This window comes from Cygnus atratus, chromosome 1 (genome assembly GCF_013377495.2).
Source record: "Cygnus atratus isolate AKBS03 ecotype Queensland, Australia chromosome 1, CAtr_DNAZoo_HiC_assembly, whole genome shotgun sequence".
Classification (NCBI taxonomy): Eukaryota; Metazoa; Chordata; class Aves; order Anseriformes; family Anatidae; genus Cygnus; species Cygnus atratus.
The window spans coordinates 101,084,134-101,109,857 of NC_066362.1; the positions used below are offsets into that span (position 1 = coordinate 101,084,134).

At 42.4% G+C, this 25,724-nt stretch overlaps 1 protein-coding gene across 4 annotated transcripts; it reads right to left on the reverse strand.

The window, feature by feature from the left end:
• On the reverse strand, window positions 1-24,030 carry LOC118247768 (antigen WC1.1-like). Of its 4 annotated transcripts, XM_050712947.1 has the most exons (15): window positions 23,870-24,030; window positions 21,786-22,100; window positions 19,061-19,369; window positions 17,188-17,502; window positions 16,084-16,395; window positions 15,325-15,642; window positions 14,076-14,390; window positions 10,141-10,455; window positions 9,167-9,229; window positions 8,767-9,081; window positions 8,556-8,591; window positions 8,111-8,248; window positions 5,033-5,128; window positions 2,060-2,233; window positions 1,022-1,457 (listed from the first exon to the last, which is right to left on the reverse strand). In XM_050712947.1, exons 1-15 carry the CDS (start codon window positions 23,937-23,939, stop codon window positions 1,363-1,365), a joined length of 3,186 nt encoding a protein of 1,061 aa, XP_050568904.1. In that variant the 5' UTR covers window positions 23,940-24,030; the 3' UTR covers window positions 1,022-1,362. The 4 variants fall into 4 exon arrangements, with proteins under 4 accessions (XP_050568906.1, XP_050568904.1, XP_050568910.1 ...); XM_050712949.1 differs by lacking the exon at window positions 8,111-8,248 and having other exon boundaries at window positions 1-1,457; window positions 23,870-24,018; XM_050712954.1 differs by lacking the exon at window positions 8,111-8,248 and having other exon boundaries at window positions 1,101-1,457; window positions 10,381-10,455; window positions 23,870-24,018.
• Between the last annotated feature and the right edge of the window lie 1,694 nt (window positions 24,031-25,724).

Consider the following 25,724-nt stretch of genomic DNA (forward strand, 5'->3'; position numbering starts at 1 on the left):
GAGATAAGGTCAGTTTAATAGGTAAAGCAGAAGCTGTGAATGCAAGCAAAGCAAAATAAGGAATTTATTCACTACTTGCCATTGGTGGGCAGATGTTCAGTCATTTCCAGGAAAGCAGGGCCCATCACACATAATTGTTACTTGGAAAGACAAACACCATAACTCTGAACATTCCCTCTTCTTCCTTCTTTCCCCTGAGTTTTATTGCTGAGCATAACATCATACAGTATAGAAAGTCCCTTTGGTCAGTTTGAATCAGTTCTGGTTGTGTCCTCTCTCAGCTTCTTGTGCATTCCCAGCCTCCTTGCTGGCAGGGCAGCATGAGAGGCAAAGACCTTGATACTGTGTAAGCACTGCTTAGCAGCAACTAAAACATCAGTTTATTATCAATACTGTTTTTCATCACAAATGCAAAACACCTCACCATGTTTGCTACTGTGATGAAAACTAACTCTATTCCAGCCAAAACCAGTACACCAATACAGATAGCAGATTTCAAGGGAAGCTTTTTCTTTCAAAACCTACAAGAAATTTCATTAGGAGCCAAGACAACAGTACTTCTACTCCATCAACTTTTGGACTTTTGCAGTCTGCCTTCACATGATGAAAATAAATGACATGATGGAAACCTATAGATATGACCACCATTTGCCATATGTGGAAAGAAATTAAACTTTCTATTACTATATAATTGATATGACTTTGCGAGACAATAATTCATCATGGTATAGAGGGAGATAAGAGGAGTTTTTCCACCCAGTCTAAATTGTAATTCACTTGCACATAGTTCAAATGACAGACCTGCATTTAAAGTGAGGACAAGAATAACCTCTCGCTTAGTTTGTTATCTCACTAAGTGCTACCTAGCAAATTACTTCTGGCTCACACATTCTATGTGACAAATAAGAATATCCAAAAGATTAAACACAGCTTTGATGATTTTCTCGCAGTTCAGTCTCAATTCCTAATAATCAAAATTCCTAATACACTGAGGTGTATCTGGGAGGAGAAACATACATTTGAGAAAAGATCTTTAAACAGTTTTAATAAGAAAATATCATGGCTGAAAAATTACCTCAGTTTTTTTTTTTTTTTTTTTTAAGGAAAAAGAAACAATGAAACTATTTAGAAATTTAAAAAAAAAAAAAAAAGTGCCCAGGTAGTTAAGAGAAACTTGAAAAGCTGTCTAAACAAGCTAATGCTTGTATTTCTTCTAAATATGCAATCACTTCTCTGCAAATAAACCGAACTTATGAAAACTAATTCTAAATGCAGGTTGTTCTGGTTCTGCTAGTACATGATTAGCATTTTATGAAGAGGGAAGTACTTCCAAAAGTGTTCAGTACTGCTCAGCGATCTTGATCAGTGTCCTGTCTCTTCAATGTCGTCATAAACTGTGTCTTCAAGAGCAGGGGATGAATCTCTTTGAGTCTCAGAGGTCCTGTTTCTTGACGCATCTGAAAACATGAAGGAAAGAACACAGACAAATGCACATTCTGTATGTTTTACCTCTACACAGCTGTGCAGCTGAAGGCATGGGCTGGCAGTTGTCTCCTTCAGAAAAACTTGAGAACAGCTTTTTTCATTCTGCCTCCTGCTACATGTACACATATCCAAGGATCAAGCATACTTTTCTTAAATCTGATCTAATAATAAACATTTTTAATAAAGGCAATCTGTATTCAATAACACAAAATAACCCGATTCAGTGCTTTACCACCTCCAATGTTAAAAAGCTTTTTTGCTATCTTTATCTGACACATTGCAAATTTTGTAGATGTGTTCTCTTTCCCATGAATATGCCCTGATTTGGATCCTCCCAAGGAAAACAAAGTATGGGTATAGATTATCTGCAGGGGTTGTGAGAACATTGTTACTGAATGTCTGAAAGACCAGACAAACATCTAACTGGAAGAGCGTAGGAAGGTAGTGTTCCTTCCTTACAGTGGTTAGATAAATCTAGATGATCTCTTGCGGTATGCTCCACACTGATTTCCCCTGAGTTCAGTACAATAACTATAGATTATGAAAATTAGCAGCAGTGCTCTTCTGGACTCACCTGTCCATGAATACCTGTTTCTGTCACTTTTGTCCAGAACTCCAATGATTTCTTGTTCATTCTTCCCTGGAAAGGAAGCATCTTTAGGTCCAGGAGCTTCTGTCACATCATCATAACCGTCTTCCAGGGCATTTCCAGGCAGTAGTGGGACCTCTGGAACAATACTGGTATTAACTGTAAAAGGGAGAGAACTTCCACTGGAGAGAACAATAGCTGACGATCCAAAGATAAGGGCTTGCAGTACTGACAGTACTGTGATGAAAATGAATGATAAGAAATTAAGAATCCTCCTGAGAGCTCTAAAGTATTCCAGATGACAATGATATAGCTCCAATAATTGTTATACATTGTTGTAACAAGTACAGAACAGAAGCCAATATGGAGGATGAATGCGAAAGGGAGAAAGGTCTGGAAGAATGCAGCTAGTGATGCAGGTAATGCTAGTGATGAAGGTAAGCTTCCCTATTACATTTCATAATTACAAAATAATAAGTTTTCCTTGTTTATCTCTGTGTATCACTAGTTCTGTGAGTAGTGAGCTCTCTGATTTCTCAAGGGTAGGTAGCTCTGTGATCTGGACATACCTGGAAGTCATCCCTCAAAGAATCTTAGTTTTCACTGTCTTATGGTATATACATACACAAACACTGCATACATATAAAACATATATGAAATGAAAGTAGATCAAAGTGCTCCCATTTCATTTTTTTTGCACAATATTCAACATTCAATGTGAATGAGAAAAAAGAGATCTTATTTGGAATAATTTTCTTCTTGGTGAAAACTTCAAAACAAGTAAGGAAAATAAAGCTTTTAGTTTAAATAATTAAAACCCTGAATATAGTAAAAGCAATAAAAATTAAAAAACCATAGCACAGCAGAGAGTTAGGGATGTGGACAGCTGAAATCCCAAACTGGTTGGGCCTTTGACGATTGATTTCTCCGAGGGCAGGCAATATTAAAATGAGGTTTTTGATCTGCACTAGGAAAATGCAAAAATTTTTTTTGATCTGCACTAGGAAAATCTCCCTTTCGGGAAGCATTTTCCATTGTCAAATAGAAACAAACAAACAAACAACAACAACAACAAAACCACCACCACCAGCAAAACCATACCTGGAAGATTGCATTTTTCATCGGGTCACTGGGCTGAACATTTCCTGTTCAACTCCAGAAGTATGCCACCCACAGCATGTTTTTTCTCTGTCTTAATTCCCCACATTTATCTCAGAAATGAAACAACAGTTTGCAAGTTATTACAGTTACAAATCCTGGGAGAAGCAGTTGCCAGATTGGAGGCAGACTGGGCTGCAGTAACCATGCTCTGGTTGAGTTTGTGATCTCGAGGAATAAAGGCCTGGCAAAGAGCAAAGTCAGGATCTGAACTTCCAAAGAGCGAACTTCAAGCTATTTAAAGACCTAGTAGATGAGATCCCTTGGAACTCCGTCCTTAGGGACAAAGGAGCTGAGCAGAGCTGGCAACTCTTTAAGGATGTTTTCCTTAGTGTGCAAGAACTCTCCATCCCTCTGCATAAAAAAGTGGGCAGGGAGGGCAGACAGCCCTCAGAAGTAGAAAAAAAGAGAAGACTAGCACTTTTATACAAGATTTTATGACACACTTCCACCACAAAAATTAAAGAAAAATTTTTCACTTACTATCTAACATTACTATTGAACATGAAGTTCAGGAAAAAAAAAAAAAAGTATTTTAATAATCAATAATGCTTTGGAAATTAAAAGCTAGAAGTGTCTCTTTCATTATAGGATCTCCATTACATTACCTTGAGTTGCTACAGGACCAATGAGAAAGTGTGCTATCAGAGTAAACTCTCCTGAGTTGCTAAACTGCATCATGAGGAAAACAGATCCAGGATCAATAAGGCTGCAGATCTAAGTCAAGTAATTTGAGGTCAAGTATGACTGATTGTGTGGATTATACATACATTCAGTTTATTGCTCTCCAATGTAGCTGTTTACTAAGGCAGCTATGGTAATGTATAGGGATAGCAGGGGAGGTATCTAAATAGTTCTGAAGGATATTTGGCATGAAGTAACAAATTATATTACTAGTGATTGGAGGCTAATGCATGCAGATAAAGTATAGCCAATGACAAAACAAAACAAAATGAAACAAAAAGCCAAATAACCCAAAACGTGCTGGTTCATAGAATATAAGAATCAGCCAGAAAAAAAAACAACCAACCAACCAACCAACCAGCCAGCCAACCAACCAACCAACCAACCAAAAAAAAAACAACGCATGATACAATGTACAGGAAAGTAACTAAATGCATATAAGAGGACTGGTAGCCTGGGTTTGTAAATTCAGGAAGCCAGTCAAACCTGACTGCATTCTTTCCGCTTGTAGCACATAGTCTATACTGCCATTTGGAAGAGTGCCTGCAGTCTTCAGTAAAACCTGTAGCAAAGATAACCAAATGAGCTAAGGTGCTTCTTTGGAGGAGAAGCAGACTCTTGGGCAGTCAGTATTAGTCCTTAAGGGCTTACACTGAAATAGCTAAGAATTCTTCTGGAACTCATAGGGAAGGCAGGCAAGCCATAAAAGCAGAAAGCAATCAACAGAAGGAAGCCTACAGAGACATGTGGCTACCAGAAGGGGGATACAGATTATTGCTTTATTTGTTCCTGCTTTAAACAACTGCAACAAAAGCTTTTTTTCTTTTTCTTTTTCTTTTTTTTTTTTTTTGGGGGGGGGGTAGGGGGTGGGGATAGACAGGAGGTGGAGGCATATTGTTCTGTGCTTTATAGATGCAGGGGGGACAGCACAAAATGAATTGTCCCTTGAAGAGGAGTTATTGCAGTCCACTGGTCAGGAAATACTTCTCCTCAAGTGAAGGAACTGTTCAGTTTTCTGGTAGATTTAGGAACTGCAAAGTTTCAGACTGGGATTTGGGCCACCAGAAGGAATTACCCTCAATTTATTTTCCCTTGATAAGAACAAGACACACAGACCTGAGAGGTGAGTCATCCCCTGCTTTTCTCTCATCAGATTATAGTCAATGTCCTCATAGACAGCCTCAGAGAAGGGGTCATATGATACTCTGGAGCCTGAAAGTAAAACACATGATCACTCACACAGTCTCTGTTCACACTTCGGCTGGGGTCATGAAAATGAATGACATAAAGGGGTCTACACGGCCTGTTTACTACCCAGAAAGTCACAGGAAGGTGCTGTCTGAGAATAAACTTGGAGAAAAATTTATCTTGACAATGAGATTGTAGATATTGGATGGGGAAGCAGGTATGTCAACAAATCCATTCGATTTATCCTGTCTCTGTGCAGATTTGAGTTTCTTGGTTTAAAGGTATGTTTTGCTTTGTGTTCTAATAACTCCTCACTCAGGATGCTGAAAACTCTTCTGATGTTTTTGGCACTTTAGGGAAAGGTCTCACAGTCAGAACTGGAGATAACTTCAACTTCCCAGACATATGCTGGAAATAAAATACAGCCCTGAGGAAGCATTCTAAGAGGTTCCTGGAATGTGTGGAAGACAGCTTCCTGACTCAGCTGGTTAGTGAGCCTACCAGGGGGGTGCCCTGCTAGACCTGCTGTTCACAAACAGAAGGATTGGTGGGAGATGTGGTGGTTGGGAGCTGTCTTGGTCAGAGTGACCACCACATGGTAGAGTTCTCTATTCTTGGTGAAGTCAGGAGAGGGGTCAGTAAAACTGCTACCTTGGACTTTTGGAGGACAGACTTTGAATTGTTCAGGACACTGGTAGGGAGGATCCCTTGAGAGTCAGTCCTGAAGGGCAGAGGGGTCCAGGAAGGTTGGATGCTTTTCAGGAAGGAAGCCTTAAGGGTGCAGGAGCAGGCTGTCCCTGTGTGCCATAAGACGAGCTGGCAGGGAAGAAGGCCGGTGTGGCTGAAGAGGGAACTTTTGCTGAGTCTCACAGAATCACAGAATGGCCAAAGTTGGAACGGACCTCTGAAGGTCATCTGGTCCAAGCCTCTGCCAAGTAGGATCACCTAGACCACGTTGCGCAGGATGGCATCTAGACGGGTTTTGAGTATCTCCAGAGAAGGAGACTCCACAACCTCTCTGGGAAACCTGTTCCAATGCTCTGTCACCCTCACAGTAAAGAAGTGCCCCCTCATATTCAGTCGGAACTTCCCGTGCTTCAGTTTGTGCTCATTACCTCTCGTCCTGTTGCTGGGCACAACTGAAAAGAGACCGGCTCTATCCTCTCAACACCCTCCCCTCAGATATATATACACATTCATGAGGTCTCCCCTCAGTCTTCTCTTTTCCAGGCTAAACAGGCCCAGTTCTCTCAGAGTGTCCTCGTAAGAGTGTCCTCTGTTCTCATAGATTTCCCCTTGGTGAACCTATGTTGACTACTGATCACTTTCTTCTTCTCCATGTGCTTGGAGATGACCTCTAGGATGAGTGATTCCATCACTTTTCCAGGAACAGGTGAGGCTGACTGGTCTGTAGTTGCCTGAATCCTCCTCCTTGCCCTTTTTGAAGACTGGGGTGACATGAGCTTTCTTCCAGTCCTCAGGTACCACTCCTTTTCTCCATGACCTTTCAAAGATGATGGAGAGTGGCCTAGCAAAGTGGTCTCTGGGAGAAAAAGAGAGTTTAGGTCCAGTGAAGAAGGAACAGGCAACTTGGGGAGAGTACAGGGAAGTTGCTAGCATATGCAGGGAAAAAATCATAGGGGCTAAAGCCCAACATGAGCTCAACCTGGCCACTGTGGTAAAAGATACAAAAAATGTTTTTACAAATGTATGAACGGTACGAGGAAGGCCAAGGAGAATCTCCATCCTTTACTGGACACAGTGGGAAACATGACTACTGAGTATAAAGAGAAGGCTGAGATTCTCAATGCCTTCTTTACATCTGTCTTTAATAGTTAGACCAGATATCCTTGGGGTACTAAGACTTCTGACCTGGAAGTCAAGTGGGGAGCAGAATAACCCCCCCACGATTCAGGTGGGAACAGTTAGAGACCTGCTACCCTACCTGGACTGTCCCAGGTCCATGGGACCAGATGGGATCCACCTGAGGGTGCTGAGGGAGCTGGCAGATGTGATTGTCAAGCCACTTTTCATCATCTATCAGTGGTCATGATCAACCGGAAAAGTCCCAGATGACTGGAGACTTGCTAATATGATGCCCACCTGTAAGAAGGGTCGTTAGGAGGACCCAGGGAACTACAGGCCTGTCAGTCTGATCTCAGTGTCAGGGAAGGTTGTGGAACAGATAATCTTTAGTGCTATCACACAGCATGTAGGGGGTCAGGCCCAGTGAGCATGGGTTCATGAAAGGCAAGTCCTACCTGACCAACCTCATCTCCTTCTATGACCAGGTAACCCACCTGGAGGATGAGGGAAAGGCTGTTGACGTAGTCTACCTAGATTTCAGCAAGGCCTTTGACACAGTCTCCCATAGTATTCTCCTGGAGAAGCTGGCAGCCCATGGCTTGGACAGGTACACTCTTTGCTGGGTTAAAAACCGTCTGGACGGCCAGGTCCAGAGAGTGGTGCTGAATGGAGTGAAATCCAGCTGGTGACTGGTCACCAGTGGTGTTCCCTAGGGGTCAGTGTTGGGGCCCATGCTCTTTAATATCTTCATTGATGATTTGGATGAGGGAATTTAGTGGTAGGGGAGGGTTGGACCAGATGATCTTGGAGGTCTTTTCCAACCTTAACGATTCTATGATTCTATGATTCTATGATTCTATGATTCTATTTGTCTGAGATCTAACGTGTTGGCTGTGAATTTTCCGGTTGCTGCAGCCACCCACATCTCCTGTCCTCTTGTCTCTATCTCTCTCTGCACAGACAGGTCACTGCAAGACCTGTACAGAGCAAGACAGGGTCCAAGTGTCTTAGTGGTTGTCCTGGCTGCTGCCAGTTCCCAGTTGCACTGGTGGACTATTTCACTGCCAGAGGGTAAGTGAAAATTTCAGTGTGGCACCAGGTATCATTCACCTCAGCCACCCATCCTCCCAGCTGCCCCAGGCAATTAGCACTTGCCAGCTTCTTCAAGGAGGCATTTCGTAACAGTACTGAGGGACACACCTCTCTTCTGTGCCCTGGCACTTCTGATATGTCCAGCGAGAATGGCAAGGACCAGGCAGAGAAGAGCCCCCAGAATAACACAAAGGATGACAGGCGCTGAAATTCTCACATTTTGTGTCTCTGGTTGGCGGGGAAGATCTGAATGGAAACAGAGAAGCAACAGGTGGAGAATCAGGTGATCCAGAGGCTGCTCCTCTGGGGCCTCCTGCTGTGCCCATGGTAGCAGGGTGAAGCAGGTCACCTGCTGCCTAGTTGTGGGTCCTGCTCAAGTAAAGGGAATTCAGCAGCTGGGGATGGTGCCACACAACCATCCTTTACAAAAGACTAAGTGAGATGCTTTCTCATGAGCTGGAATATACTGCTGTTTTACCTGCTATGCAGTATCAGGGACACTCAGTTCTCATTTGATGGGAGAAATGAAGAGGGGGAAGAAGAAATATTTTACCTGCTCTAGTGGATGATGCTGTTGTTTCTGTCACACCTATGAAAGGAATATGAGTCTAGGTTAAGGAATAGGTAAGTGTGAAAAATAGGAAGAACATCTTCTCATCATTTGTGAGGTTCCTGCAGTCAGAATTATGAAGGGGCTAGTCACTTGGATGTATATCTTCCTCCTCTCCTAGTCTGTGTAATGAACCAAAGGACCATTTACTAACCTGAGCAATCCACAGCAGCGTCCTCCTTATGATCACAGTTTTTGCCAAACAAGGGCTTGGAAGGACAGTCCCAGAGAGACAGTTCTGTTCCTTTACAGTGGATCTTCTCCAACCAGATGGGACCAGTCCCTTCTCCAAAGGCAGCTTCACTCAGAGCAGACACGGCAGACCCACAACCCAGCTGCCTGCATACCACATTAGCATCTGCTATATCCCAGGAATCATCACAGATCGTTCCCCAAGAACCCTGGTTCCAAATCTCCACTCTTCCTGAGCACACATCCTCTCCTCCTACGACACGTAACTTCTCCCTATCTGCAAAATAAACATACTTCTGTGTTGCTTGAACAGCAGGAAGGTCCACAGGGACCAATAAGGAAAAACAAAGAGGTAGAGGTACCTGAGCAACTTGTAGAATTTGGACACTCAGCAGATGTGGCTGGAGTTGCTGTCCCTTTTCTTCCTGCAGAAATTAAATATTGTAAATAAATCATTAGATTATTCTAAAAAAGTGAAGTAATATAAAATGCCTGATCATTAACTTCACTGTAAGGCTGGTGAGGCACTGGAGCAGGTTGCCCAGTGAACCTGTGGATGCTCTGTCCCTGGAGGTGTTGAAGGCCAGGTTGGATGGGGCCTTGGCCAACCTGATCTAATGGGTATCATCCCTGCCTATGGCAGGGGGGGTTGGAACTAGATGATCTTTAAGGTCAAACCATTCTATGTTTCTATGATTAATCATCAAGTTAATTTTTTCCTGTAATGTATGCATGGAGTATTTAATACTTGGTGGGTCTCTGGCTATTGCTTTAAATAAAAAAATATTCCTGAAACTCTCTGAGGACCTTGCTTTCTTTTCTCTTGAAGTGCCTTTCAAGAGATCTGAATGTTATCTAAAATTCATTTGTATTTCAGTGGAAACGCACAGATATGAAATACTATCATAAGAGCAGACACCACAAATGGACCTTTAGAATTGAACTAGAATACACTTGTACATGTTTCTGTGCATTCACATGTCTACATGCATTGGTATGCATCCATACATGTAGAAATGCATACGTGCCTCTAGACTTCTTGAGAAATCTGATCTTATCTCAGATCTCACAGACTAACTGCATATCAAAGATTTTTAATTTACAGGTATACAATGGCACCATGCTATCAGGGTCTTCCGTTGGATTTCAATACTCATATCATTTTAATTAACTTATTTAGAACAGGAATTAGACAAAAATGTTTGTGCCATTTTCATGAAACGAAAAGTATAAACTGGAAAACAATTGAACATGTGGTAAGTACTAGGATGTCCACATATGCATGCACAGGTTTCTGTATGTTTGGGAGGTCCTGTACAGATGCATTTGTAGTTACCAGTACAAGAAATATGGGTCTCTTCTGCTCGGTTATCACATGACTGAGGATCCCAGGGGTCTGACTGACATTGCCAGAGAGAGCTGTGTTTCTCATTGCACTCAATGTGGTCCAACCACATGGGCCCAGAACCTCTGCCGTATTTGAAATCTTTTTCAATTTCCCCACCATCTCCACAGTTCAGGTGTTTGCATGCAGTTATTGCAGTCAGTTGAGACATATGATTGGAACAAATGCTACCCCATGTTCCATTGTAGAAAACTTCTAGCCGTCCAGCACAGTCATTGCCATTCACCAACCTCAGATCCAAGAACTCTAAAAATAAAGACATAAAATTGGAATTAGAGGGGCATGATTCAGCACACATTTCATTGTCCTGTTTCCAAAGACCAATCAGTAAGTAAACCTTGCTCTTCAAACAATAAGGGCCACTTCCCTAGGGATTTTGACTGTTGTAGGCTTCCCAGTCCAAGAATCCCCAGGGCTGGCTGGTACTTTATCATCCAACCGAGCTCAGCGTATATGGTTTTCTTCAGTGCTCCTGTGAGATATTCCTGGTTATAGATAAGCTGGTCACACATTTTTCTGGAGGTGAGGAAAGTGAGGATGTCATACATCCCAACAGACCCTTTTTCTGGTGTTTTTAGTACAGTTTTAAGGAAAAAACTGAGGCAGCTAGTCAGCTTAGTTACGGTGTTCATCTTCTTAAGTTGACTTTGAATTTGGGATATGCACATTATTAGCCTGACATTAAGTCTTTCTTAAGTCTTTCTGCTCAAGCAGCTGTTGTACTGCTTTCCATACTTTTGCTTAAAATATTTTTCCTAACTGCTGCCAATTACCACAATTTCACTCGTTAGGCCATTTCCATACAACATTACTCACTGTCCAGGAGTCTGTATTTATATATACTCTAGCCCATTGATGCTTCTGAGTATATTCCAAGGCTATTTTCAAGGCCTTTCAAAGTTCTTTAAGCCTCCTCCCAGATGGCAGCTTCTCCTATAGAAGTGTTCCAAGGATTTCCATCTCCTGTTTCCTGCTATGCTGTTACAGGATCCACCAGTAAATAAAATTTGTTCTTTATTTTCAGTACTTAATTCATCATACACTAGTGCTTCAACAGCCAAAGGTGTTTGGTCTTCCTCACATTATTGATTTGCTGGCCATTGACTTAGAAAGTTCAGCTAATCCTGATCTGGAGCTTGAAACAATATGTAAAGATTGGCTAAGGGCTAGGACACATTTTTGCCATGTTGTGGTGGCTGTTCTTCCCTCAGTTGTTTTGAATCCTTGAACATAAAATTCAGGATAGCTTATGGAGTGCATAACGACAGTGGCTGCTCTGCACTCCAACACTTCTGTGACGCTCACACACCCTCTACATATGCAGCTAGGAACTCTTGTTCCAATGGAGAGAATTTATTTTCTGCTCTTTTGTGGTTCAGATTCTAGGGTTCCAAGTGTCTCTCTCATCTCTTCAGAGGCTGATTGCCACAAACTCTGTATGATATTCCTCTTTCCTGCACGTGTATATAATCTTTCTATTTTTACATTACTACCTATGCAAATTGGTCCTAATTTCATGGCATGGACTATCTCCTGCTGATTAGCTCCAAAGCTCACTGGTGTTCTTCTTACTTATAATTAATTTTTTTTTCAGATCACTTAATATGCGTGTTTGGTCAATTGGCAGTAACAACAGATGTGCATATTCCAGAATACAGTAATGCCCAAGAAGGCTTGGGTTTCTTGTTTATTGTGTCTGTGGTGCTTATCCAAGCAATTTGGTCAGCTGGGATGTATCTCTACTCATAGCGCATGTCTAAAATCTGCATTTTTTGAAAGTCCCTTTTTGTTTTGGAGACCCTAATGGTAAATCTAGCACCAAGAAAAGTAATGATTACCTATTGCCCTTTACTTAGTACTTCTAAAGTAGTTTCTCCCATTATCAGGATAGAGGAAAAGTTCTTTGGAGATCTCTTGCTTTAAAGTCTGATGGATGATGCCATGGCATATAGTAAGGAGTATTTGGACCCTTGGGACAGGTGGTTCCAGTTGTACTGCACACCATTCCAGGTGAAGGCAAACTAAGGTCTTCTTTCTTTGATGACTGATTTTTTTATATTTTTTTAAAGCATTTGCAATACCAATTATAGCATATCAGGTATATTTTTTTGGCTTCTAGGTCATACAAGAGCTGCGGTATGTCTGGAACTGTAACAGTTAATGATGGTGTGATCTCTTTCAAAGCTCTAAAGTCTATTGTAAACCACCATTTTCTAACAGGCCTCCATACAGGTCAAGCAGGACTGTTGTAATTTGACTGTTGTTTAAGACCATTACTTGTTTTTCCAGGGAAATAATTAATTTTAGGATTTCATCAGTGGTTCCTTGGTCCGTTTGATAATCCTTTCAGCAAATTACTTGGGTTGCCAAGAGGCTGACACCTAAGCAAATTCAGCAGTACTGGGGTGAATAGAGGGTCCTGGGGAGTTCAGTAGCTACTTCTTCCCTCTGCAAGCTACACTGCCTATTTCAAAATACCCTAAGCCTTCCTGTCCCCTCCATCTACCTACAGTGGTCAAGAAAGACAATGCCAAAGATGGCAGAGGCAGTAGGACCAGCTACAACGAGTAAGGTGTGCCAAACCCATCTATTCAAACTTAAGACTTCCTTCCGCTGGATATGGGCATGTCTCTCATCCAGTTCCCTCCATGAACGACTACTTGTTTAGCACTGCTACATCCTCACTCCAGAATGGTGTATATGGGTCACTCCTTGATCAACAGGGCATCCCACCAGATAATACCAGAGGGGCATTACTGCACCTTGCCTTTGGACTCTTCAAGCCATAACATCAGTGATCACAATCCTTCCAGTGTCCCTTTCCTCTCCCCGTAAGCACATTCAAGCAGCCCAAGAAACTGCAGTTGATTATCCCCTTCTTCACAGTCCTTCGTACGTAATAAACAAAGGTGTGTTGTTTGTAGGACCATTAGAATTAGGCACTGCTCAACATAACTCTCCATAAACTAAGCCCAAAGACATACTCCATTGTGCAGGGCAGTGTTGACAAATAGCTTAGGCCCTGAACACGCCAAATCCCTGCTCTCTCAAGCTTTCAGCTGTATCAGATCAGATCTGGTTTCCCAGCAATGCCATATCCACTGCAGAGGCCTCTCCCTGGAGCAGCGTCAGTAAGTTTCCTCCCATTTATTTAATTTCACTTAGGAGTAAAGACCCACTGAGTGGTCACACTTGGGTGAGCAGCATTCCCTTTTCTGTAGATGTCCTTAGTTACTCTAACAAGGGCTGCCTGAAAGGACAACTTGAGTTACTACAAATTAGTCCAGTCCCAGGGCATGCCATTTTGTTGCTGGAGTGTCTCCTGCACTTACCTTCTGCTATCACAGGCAAAACAGTTTCTACCTGGGAAATCTTATTTAATATTATTTGTTGCCACTTAACACAATCTTAATGATTGTTTTGGGTATTGAGGGGAAAAAAATCAATTAAACAGATACTTGGGCAGAGGCACCATGTACTCCTCTGACTGGTTGATATTTTGGTGCACAGTGGGTTGTTTCTATCAGTTTCAGATCCAGCTGTAACTGACTGTAAATGGCACATGACAGTTGATGACCTCCATCCAAGAAGGCACACCCAAATCCTATTGCTCGGGAACCCTCCAAATTATCTCCACAATACCCCACCATACACTTTGTTGTGTGTGTATGTTAATGAAAAATAAGGACTTCAGTACACCCTTTGTATTTTGATGGGATACAAGATGTGCTGTCCAGCCATGGTTGCAGTCAAGAGGGAATGATAGGCTATCCAAGAAAGACTACCAAGTCTCAGCTTCCCTCTTCATATCCCTTCTCTTCCAACCCACAGTCTAAAAAAAAAAAAAAAAGAGTCTCTGAACACACCTGAGCACAGGACTCCAGCATCCTCCTTATGTTGGCAGTTGTGCTGACCCCATGCCCTGGAGGGACATGCCCAGAGACCAGATTCAGCCCCAGTGCAGTTCACATCATCCAGCCAGATCTGTCCTGAGCCTTCACCATAATGAGCAGAGACAAATGCCTTGATGGCATAGCCACATCCCAGCTGTTTGCAAACAACATTTGCATCTGATAGATCCCAGTTATCATCACAGATTGTGCCCCATATGCCATTGTGATAGAGCTCCACTCTCCCAGCACAGCGCTGTGTCCCATTCACCAGCCTGATCTTCTTGCTCTCTGCAGGAAGAAAAACCAGATATCAATATGCAGTATAATGATAATGCACAAGTCAGTGTATTGGCTGTATATTTAAAGCACCTTTAAGGCATCATGTTCCTGTTACATTCCAGTACTTTTTTTATGGTTTCTTGGGCAGAACTCCTATGATGCTAAAACCACATAATAGAAAAGGACTAATCCTGCAAGAGGTAAATGTTTAAATAATTCCCATGGGATGCTGCAAATGTGTAGGAGTGTACCAAATGGGTTGGAGTGTATCTCTCCAGGTGTATGGAGAGATCACCTTATCTTGTATGAGAAGCTGTTTTCTGCTTCTACACTCCTGAAGAAAACTCACGGGCTGAGGTAAGGACAGGCAGATCACTCACCAATTACCATCATGGGCAAAAGAGGTTTAACTTGGGGAAGATTAATTTAATTTATTGCCAACTAATAACAGATTAGAGCAGAGAGAAATAAAAGCAAACTAAAAGTAAGAGAAGCTGTTTTCTAACTAAACTCCTTTGTTTCAGAGACAGTTTCTGCAACAGATAATTTACAAAATAAGAGAATAAGAGAAATGTAGCAACAGTTCTATTTTAAATGCATGCTTAGAAAGGCTGCATGTGTCTATACACATAAAGAAAAGTCACAAAAACAAACCTATTTAATTCCTGAGTGTCAGTCAGAATGTGTGGTAGCCATGGACAAATTAGTATTTTTATGACTTCTGTATTACTTTATTTTTTTTTGATTCTCTGAGCTAAATTTGGGGGAAGAAAGTGTTAGGTAAATTACACTTGATTCCTTGACCATATTTTGTCCCTCAGAGTATACAAGCAGGTGGGTCACCAGATCCATGCCTATTTAAGGTCTGGTGAGACCACAGTAAAAGGCTGGCCAGAGGTAACCCCGGAAAGCATTCTGTTTCTTTTGTATTACAGTAACTCACCTGAGCAAATCACGCCAACATCTTCAGCAACTCCTGTTGGCAGTGCCTGAGAATGGGAGGTCTTGCAGAGCACCAGTTGAGTTTCATTTCCATCACACTGGACACTTCTTAAGCCCACAAGACCGATGCCTCTCTCAGACCTTGGAAGGTAATAGGCTTTCTTGGCTATTCCACACTGGAGTTGTCTGCACACCACAGTAGCATCCTTAATGTTCCAGTCATCATCCAGGACTCTGCCCCACATGCCATGGAGAGAGATCTCAACTCGCCCATCACAGCGGCTCTCACCATCTGAGAGTCTTAGTGAATCAGAAAGGCCTGGGCTCAAGAGATTTGGAAAATGTATTGAATAATATATACTGCTCTTACCACAGTAGAAATAACATGCAGGAGAGAGATGGAAGTCAAATTTCTATGTCGGTAAAAAGTATTTCTCACCGCTGGTTAAGGATGAAGCCTGTGTTAAGGCTTTGCTTGCCTCCATGCACACAAGATTTTGCAACAGGAAGTGTGAAAGACTTGCCCAGCTCAAAGGCTAGATCCTATGAGGAATCAGGAACATCTAAATAATGTGAATCCCTCCAGAACAGATTTCTACTAAATTCTTATGCTGAAACTGTGGGTGAGAGGGTGGTGGTTTGGTGGTGAGGGAAGGGGAAGGACATTAAACATGGTCTGAGATACTTGACTTGGCAGAGTGAGATCAAGACTGCTTTGGTCCGAAGTTACAGAACCTGTAAAAAGCCATTCCTGACTTACCTGAGCAAACAACAGTGGCTGTTTCTCTGGCTGAACAGGTTGGATTGCCCAAAGTCACCTGAGCACAGTCCCACAGGCAGGACTCTGTCCCTTCACAGTGAAAAACATCTCTCCATACAAATCCATTCCCATCCACAAAAAGGTCTCCTGTCTCGACTGACTTTGCATAGCCACAGTTCAGCTGACGACAGAGAACGCTAGCATCTTGCAAATTCCAGTGGGAGCGGCAGAGTCTTCCCCATGTATCTCCATGGCGGATCTCCACTCTGCCAGAACATGTGGTGCCATTCACTAATCTGCTCCCTGGACACCCTGAATATGAGAGAAAATGAATACTAAGATGTCATAATGGTAACTGCTCATGGGCGTGATCTGAATGTGACTGTGAATTGGGACTGAGTTTTTCTTAGCACTGAGGAGTAGCAAAAATGACTCCACTAGGCCACTAGAACTTCTGTACTTACAACTAGAATTCAGTCTCCCCTATGTTGCCAAGAAAAATGACTAGAAATCAGGATCTGGTCCCCTTTGCCATTTTTATATTTGGGGCACTAGATTTCAAATCTCTAAGTGAACCTTGGTTGCTCTAACCATCCTCATTTCTGTCCCCCAGCTATACACTCTCAGGCCTTTGGTCCAACGACTCACTTAAGCCTGGGACAGGCCTTCAGTCCTTGCTTTAACTATGTGACTGGTGTAACTGTCTCCAGCTGCTCCTGACTCTACTCTCCAGTTAGACCTTAAAGCTGATTGATTACTTTGCCTTGTCTGGCACAGACTGTGTTTTCAGTACTTTTCTCTGTCCTCTATGTCCACATGCTTTGGACTGTGCCCTGGTGGAGTGTGCCTGTGCTACCCACACCCTCTGCACCCAGCTGAACCACTCCTGTGGAGCACCCCTGCTCTTGCTGTTGCCTGGCACTAGGAGCATTTCACAGAGACCAGGCTCATGGTGCAAGTGAAGTGCAGCCTCAGCTCCTGGAAATGCCTGTAGCGGCAGGCACAAGATGGAGCTTGGCTCTGCAGACTCCCTATATTTTGGGTCCATATCTGTCTCAAAGAAGGAGTTTTTCATTTCTCCTCTTAACCTTTACTAGTTCTCACCTGAACACACCACACGAGCATCATTTCCAGCAGGGCATTCATTCTGACTTAGCACATTCACAGGACACTCTCTCAAGTGTGAGCCTTCCTTATTGCAGCTTAATGTGCCATTCCATACCGACCCATTTCCTTTTCCAAAGGACTGTCCAGCCGGTATTGATAGGGCAATTCCACAGTCCAGATGCTGGCAGAGGGCATTGGCAGCTGGGAAATTCCACAGGTAGTCACAGAATGTTCCCCACAAGCCTCCATGAAGAAGCTCTACTCTCCCTGAACATGTGGTACTGCCATTTGCCAGCCTGTATCCACCATAGCCTGCAGGAAGAATAAAGGACCTTAGCATTTACATTTTTCTTTTCATTCTATTGCACTGAAAATTGTAAGAGATATCTAGCTGCAAGGAACTAGTACTTTCTGTGTCCTAGGTGACTGCGGAGAATGTTAGACTAGGATTTGCATAAGCCAGCTCTGAAAGAAGTCTTTATCATCAATGTTATAGCCTGTACTACACGACTAAAAGATGTGTGCAAATTCTTGAAGATCAGTCTCTCTTCTTTTGCTGTCTCCTCCCCCACAATGCTGCTGCTACCTTGTCAAATCTTTTCTTGCAGATGGAGTCCCAGCATTGTCTTGCTTTTGGCACATGTGAGAAACAGAGTAGGAGCTACCAGTAGCACTTTCTCTCTCAGTAGTGGGTCCTCTCATGTTACTCAGTAAGCAGCAGCTGCACTGTGAAATTCTCAGCTTTCATCTGTGCCACAGCACAAGCATAAGCAACAGGCCATGTCCATCAGCAGATTCACAATAATTTAAGTGTGATATGGGTAGGACTGGGGTGTCCTACTGCCAGCCCTACATTGTTCCTCTATCTTCTCACACTGTTACTACTTACTGTTGCCTCACCCTTGCATCATACTCCTAATGAGAAATGGATTTCCTCTCAGAGCTATAAATCTTGTAGGACAGAGACAGGAGCCAAGACCTGTCAGTCACAGACATCTTATCAAGGCTGTCTGGCTGCCACAACTCCCCATACAAGGCTCTAGACCGCCATGGCCAGTGGGATGACATCCAAGGCAGGCTTAAAAAAGACTGCAGCCGTTTGACTGGGAAATGGACATGAAGTGCAGTCCTTTCCAGGTTTGTTCTGTAATGGGGTATTACTAGCAGCTATGCCTCATGTTCAGCTTATCCCTTTTGATTTGTGCCTTCAGTTTGCTATGTCTAATTATAATTTTTATAGTGGGTGTCTATGTTAGCTGTACTTAAAGCCCAAGCAGTCATGACTATATGTAATTCTTAAATAATGATATCTGACAGTCACAACTAAAGACATCTAGGCCTCTGACAACCTTTTTTTTTTTCTTTTTCTTTTTTAGATAAATGTTAATGACTTGTGCCTCCTCTGATTTCTCAGAGGTATGTAGATGTTCCTCCTCCAATCCTATAATTAACTGAAGTGCCAGGGTTTAGCACACACATTGAACAGAAAATTATATTTTCCATGTTCTTGGCTGTCTGCTCTGGCCACCTCTCCTTTTATGCATATAAGAAAGACAAGGAAGGAATTCTTACAGAATGCACAAGCCATTCAGGAAAGGCCTCTAGTAGCATAAGAGAAAATATAGTCCTTTTGTGACCCTCCATCCCTGGTGACAAAGTGAAATGGTTAGAAAAAGGTATGTTAAAGGCAGACTCTCAGTAGGGTGAAAGAGAGACTGTGGGGCTGCTCTCCTTTACTTCTGGGCCTTCCCTGAACAGCTCAGGCATGATAGAGAAGGAACCTTTAGGACCACAGAGATATGCAGAGACTCTAAAAGTGGGTTGACAAGAAGATATATAGGATACATGTAAACTGCATACAAAGTCTCACCTGAACATAGAACATGGGCATCATGAGAGCATGCCTTGCTACGGTCCAACATTCTGGGACAGTGTGCAAGGTGAGTCTCATTCCCCACACAGTGGAACTCTTCTTGCCAGATCAACTCATGCCTGTTTCCAAAGTGAAATCCTCTCAAGATATCCACAGCCTGGCCACACTTTAGCTCATTACATATAACAGAGGCAGCATTGAAATCAATATGTGAATAACAGACTGTAGCCCAAGTTTCTGCTTGCTTTACTTTCAGGTGTCCTGAGCAGGCAGTGTCCCCTCCAGCCAGATGCAGTCTAGAGAAACCTTGGGGGGGTAGGGGGGGAAGGGGAAGAGGGGAAGAGAAAACAAACAAACAAACAAACAAAAAAACAACAAAGAAATACATCCAGCATTGATTGTTCATTATACTGACCTAATTTAATCACTCTCATACACTCATGGGCAAGGCACATGGTATTCACATCTCAGAGGACCAGTGACACTTTTAAATAGTCATTGTGGCAATTCCTGTATGCTACTGACAAGAGAAAAATGTGTGTCTCAAGATCATCTTTTCCAACCTACATGATTCTATAATTCTATGCTTATGGGGATCTTTAACCTCCATGGCAGCTGACTGAAAGGCAACATGGTGGAATGGAAGCAGTCCAAGAGATTCCTGGAGGGTGTCAAGGGTGACTTCTTGATTAGGCACTGGATGGGCCAATGAAGAACCACACAGCAATTCAGTAACAAGGAAAAAATAGTTGGGGTTATGGTGATATTTGACAGCCTTGGCCATAGGTGAAACTGAAATGTGGATTTCCAGATCCTGAAGGCAGTGAGGGAGAAGAGAAGCACAGTGCAAACAGAGCAAATCTCAGCTTATACGGGAAACTGGCTAGTGAAATCCCAAGATAAGCAACTCAGAAAGGCAGAAGAGCTCATGAAATCTACAAGGTCTTTAAGGACGTCATCTTCCAAGTGTGAGGACAATCTACCACTGTACTGAGGAAAACAAGTAGATGGCCTAGTAGACTGACTTGGCTAAGTTGGGAGCTTAAAACAACACTCAAATGGAAAAAAAAAAAAAGAAAAAAAACAAAGGAAAAACTGTGTATAGGAGGTAGAAGCAGGCAAGGCACAAAGGATGAATTCAGAAACATTGACTGGTCATGTAGCTATGACGTTCAGAGAGCCAAAGCTCAAATTGAGTTGATACCATAAGAAACATAAAGGAGAAAGAGAAGAGTTTCTCTTTCTGACTTTGTAATAAAAGGCTGAACAAGGAAAATACAGGCCTGCTGTTGGATGGGGTGAGTGATTTATTGATGGAGAACATAGAAAATAACAAGGTACTCAGTGCTTTCACAAGCAAGATTTCTTAGTCTGTTCTGTTTAGAGGCTCAGATCAGTGAGGAGATGAACTACCATCAGATAACTTGAGATAATTTGACCTTCCAGATCCATGGGATGGAATGGGGTGCTTTCAAGCTAGCCAGCATTCTTGCAAGGATGCTCTCTAACATCTTGGAAAGGTTGTGGGGATTATGTCTATAACAAGAGTAAAATGGTAAATGTTGCACTTATCTTCAGAAAAGGTTGAAAAGAAAATCTGGAGAACTACAGGCTGGTCAGTCTCAGTGTGGTACCTGAGAAAAACATGGAGTGAGTCATCCTGGAACATATATGTGGGCACAAGAAGATGAAAGAGGACAACCAGCATGGATTCACCAAGATAAACCATGGATAAACCATGCCTGTGTGACCTGATTATTTTGTCTGATAAGAACAGTTTTTGGATGACAGTGAGAGCAGTGCATGACATTTACCTGAAAATTAGCAAGGCCTTTGACACTATCTTGAACAATATTCTTCTGTCCAAACTAGGATGTGACAGTCTTGATGGGTGGACAAATAGATGGGTAAAAAGCTGATTGGATGGTCAGGCTCAGACTGTAAACATTAGCAGGTTGCACTCTACCTCATTAACCTGGAGGCTGGCAACAAGTGGAGTACAACAGAGGTTTTTTTTCTGGGACCTGTTCCATTCAGTACCTTTATCAACAACCTGGAGGTGATGAAGTACACTGTTACTAAGTTGAGATAACCCCAAGAGCAAAGCTGCCATTCAGAGGAACCTAGACAGATAGAGAAATGGGCTGACAAGAACCTTATAAAAATAAGAAAGGCCAAATGCAAAGTCCTAAAGTTGGTAAGGAAGAACCCCTTACAATGGTTCTTTATCCAAGGAGCAAAACCAAATGTATCTTGCAGGGAAAGGCAGCCAAGAGACATTGGGTTTCTTCGCCATTGCAGAATTCCCTGACTTGGTTTACAGGAAGATCTAGAGAAGGAGGTTGGATGTATGGCATAACAGTGTTTTCTTGCTTCTCCATCTCCCTGCTTGTTAGCTCCCTTTCCTGGCCAAAGGCAAACCTAGTCCTGCTCTCAAGTTGCCTGGAGGGGTGTTAAAAAGAAATAGTGTTTCTATTTCTTTTCTGTGTAATTTTCTATGTCTATTTCTATTCTATATCATTGTTGTGCCCAGGCAAAGCAGACATACACTTGTGGTCAGCAGAAGTCTTATGATGGTGACTTGCTTGGGTTGAGAGACCATGGAGAAAGTGTTACCTCTGCTCTGTTCGCAATACTTGACTATTCAGCTAGGACTAAGGTTGACATCAGTTCCTTTGCCTTTTGGAATTTTTCTATTATAAAAGGTTTTATAACTTCTTACCTGAGCATATCACTCCAACATCAAAATAATGAGGGCAGAGAAAGGCACCCCATCCTGTATGTGAGCAGTTCCAGAGAGCAGATTCATCACCACGGCAGTCAACTCGATACAACCACGTTTTTCCAGATCCCTCTCCAAAAGGAGCTCGATTAAGGGCCTGAACAGCAGATCCACATCCTACTTGCTTACAAACAACCTCAGCATCTTCTATGTTCCAGTCACCATCACACACAGTTCCCCACTGCTCTTCATGTTTTATTTCCACTCTCCCAGAGCAGGGGCCAGTTCCATTTGTCAGCCTCAACTCATCATCCCCTTCATACACAGAGAAAGAACAAGGTTATAGAAAGGACAGAGACTTATCACTTATCTCTTGCAGATGGTTAATGAGATTATTATTACTTTTAAATTACACTTAAATCAGACTTATTAGGATCACATTTCTAAATAGTCCCATTTAATTTTGTTTGTTTGTTTGTTTTTAGTGAGTTTACAAGTCTGAGCTAGCCAAACTGCTAAAATTTAAGTTATTCCTAATGACAGGCAGGATTTCTCTCCTCCTGACCTGACAGAAATGGGAAATGCTAAGCAATACCCTGCTGTGTGACTCACAAAGGCTTCAGTAGCAGCTTCTAATTTCTTTTTGTTGTTCTACCATGATGATATCCAATTGAAAATGCTCACTGGGCACCAACATGTTGTGTTTTCAGCACATGACAGAATGCAAGGCTGGATGCAGAGGAAAAGCTAGGCATAAAGCAGCCAATAGACTTTATTCTTCCCTAATTAAAACTGCCATTTACTGTAATCAATCTCATGTGATTTTCTGATACCTACAGACATATACTTTTGTGTTTCCTCACACTCTATAGCATATCCCACAAAGATCTTCATTAAATTCAGTGGTACTATTCACAGGATGTGGTTCTGCTTGGAAAAGAAGGCATCACATTTGTGCTTGCTCCACCTGAAGACCTGGGCACCTTCATCAGCCAGAGACGACGAAGAGGCGTGCGCCCCTGTACTCAGACCCTATGTGGAGACTGTCTTGATCTCAGGATGCCAGCTCACGCCTTGATGTCTGTGCCTCTCACTCTATATCCTTCCTGGGGACCAGCAGAGGGCTGTGATAGCATGGAGAGTGTAAGTACAGCCAGAGCCAGAGCAAATCATGGATCGTAGGTGTTGATGGTGATGTCAAGGTAAAGCTACTCTTGTCCGCATTGCTAGTGAGTCACTCTGCTACTGTTCCCTGTTACTAAAAAAAATGTTGGCAGAAAACTCACTCTCCTTTGTACAGTACTGCTGAGTTCACACTCAAACTGCTACAGAGATGACTAAATATAAATATTTAATATTTTTGTTCATACTCCTTTACACAGCAAGTCTCACGCCTCTTCTTCCCATCCATTTGCATCCACACAACTGGTGGAAACCTAAAAGCCTAGGGGCCTGCAATGGTAAATGAAGTATCAACTATGCGGTCTTATTTTCATTATAGAGGGATGCAACCCCCAGTCACAATGCCATAATACCACCTCCATGTGTACAGAAACAAAAATGGGGACCCCAAAATCTGGTTCTCATTGTCAGTTTCAAACATCTGCACATAGCTCTACAACAGCAGAGAGACAAATAGTGGTAAACTTCAGATACACAGGAACAACTGAGAGGATGGTATCTTACCCAGTCAAACTCCACAGGACCCACAGAGCACAGCAACATCATTTTAAATGGGATTGAATAAAGACCCAGAGTTATTCACTCCGTCTACACAGAGTTCAACAGGGAAGGCAGGACAGTAGTAAAAATACACAGCTGGTTTCCATTACAGCTTGACTTTTCACTGAATATGGACTCGAAGTCTGGCGAGAATGTCTGGTCATCAATGTCTCAGTAAAATACTGAGACTGGCTTATCCTTCTTCCTCCCAGGATCAGGAAAGAGATTGAATCAAAGAGAACTTCATTTAAACACCTTCTTGACACTTTGTCTTATAGGCTAATGGAGTAACAACCCAGTTATACTGAATATACATCCTCTTCTTAGCTCAGTGACTAATGAAAAATAAAGTATATACTTACCCAGGGAAACCTGAATGGAGAGGAGAAGGAGCCACAACACTGGAGTAGAAAGATGCCCCATTGTTGCCATCCTTATTGCAGCCAGATGAAGCTTCACTCTCTGTTAGGCGTTGCAAAGACGAAACTCTCTTCATGGGTTTCTCTGCCTCACAAATGACTACAAAGGAGGAAATATATAGATTCACATCCTAGCATGTGCTATAAGAAGGAACCAATAGAAATATTGTTCACCTTTTTAGACATTATCAACATATTAATCTCAAATCTGAAAGAACCAAAACCTCCAATAAAATTTGAAAATTGTACCTGTGACCATATTTGAGGGATGTTTGCGTTTCTGATGTCATCATCGATGCCGTATTTTTTTCATTATGGGTTTGACATTCATGGTACAGTGGCAGAGCAATAAGTAAAACGGTTATTTCTCACCCAATAGAGCATTGTGAAAATGCAGAACATTGGTCACTTTGTGAATCATTTTGGAAAGTAAAAAGGGAAAGAAAATTAATAAATTTGCAACTCATCAACCTCATTGGGAGCAATTGTCCTCTCGTGATATAATCCACACAAGTGGAGTTTATCACTGGCGGTAGTTTTGTAAGTAACAAATGACACCCACTCTGTCTTTGAGGCAAGGGCTCTTCAAGTGTTTCTTTATCTGGTCAAGACTTGAGAACTATATGGTCAGAAGTTCTTGAAAAACCATCTTCCTTAGTATACAAATTATAGGACTTCCTGTATTTTCTGCTGAGTTTCTTTTTGTTATTTATGACCATTTCTGGTAGTTCTGCCTACTCTCTTTCACTCAATTTATAGCATATATATATATATATGTATATAAGTAAAAATAAACAATGAATTTAGGGAATAAAAGCTGCTTCTAATTTTAACTCTGGCTACTTGGCATATTCTTGGAAACTGGAACAAGTTGCAATGTTCTGTCTGTTTGCACCAATGTGAACACAGTTTATGACACTGATACACATGTGGTTGTTACCTGATAGAATCTATCTGATGTTCATCCTGAATCTCAGGTTTAGTGACATCCAAGCTGTTAGGTCCTTAGTACACCAGGAAGCTCTGCAACCTCTTACCTTTCTAATGGGGGTTTGGCTGTCTGTGTTCAAGGTCAGTATAACCTTGCTGCAGCGTAATCTTGGGTCAGACTGCTGTGGCAAGAACTGTGTGAGGAAAAGCAGAGGAAAGCCTGGGCAGAGGCTGCCCATTCTTTGTTCAGGAGCTGATCAGGAGCTCAGACAGTTGCCTGTGGTCTCTGCAAGAGATATATGGCAGCCAAGCTTGGGTCTGGCCATTACATTTGCTGATATGACCTTGATCTGCTGACTTGTCTCTATGGCTTGGTCTTGGACTTACAGTATTAACTGTGATCTTGTGCAGCCACATAGACTGTTGACTTAAGCTGGCTATAATCAGAGGACCTACTACTCTGCCTACTCTGCTCTTCTTGTTCAGATACCATGGAACTGTACTCCTTGATGATGAGGATACTGACTTACAGAATCATAGAAAAACTTGGGTTGGAAGGGATCTTAAAGATCATCTAGTTCCAACCCCCCTTCCATCTAATTCCAACCCAACCCACTAGATCAGGTTGCCCAGGGCCTCATCCAACCTGGGCCTGAACACCGCCAGGCATGGAACATCCACTACTTCTCTGGGCAACCTGTTCCAGTGCCTCACCACCCTCTTTCGTCAAGCTCAGCTCCTAGCTGACTTTCCCTTGCAGAGCAATCTGCTTCTGCTGCTCTCTGTTACAGATCTCTGAAGAACAGAAAGTCACTGACAGTCTGTTGTAAATCAGGTCAGGGTTAGGAAAAAAAACCACACTACTGGC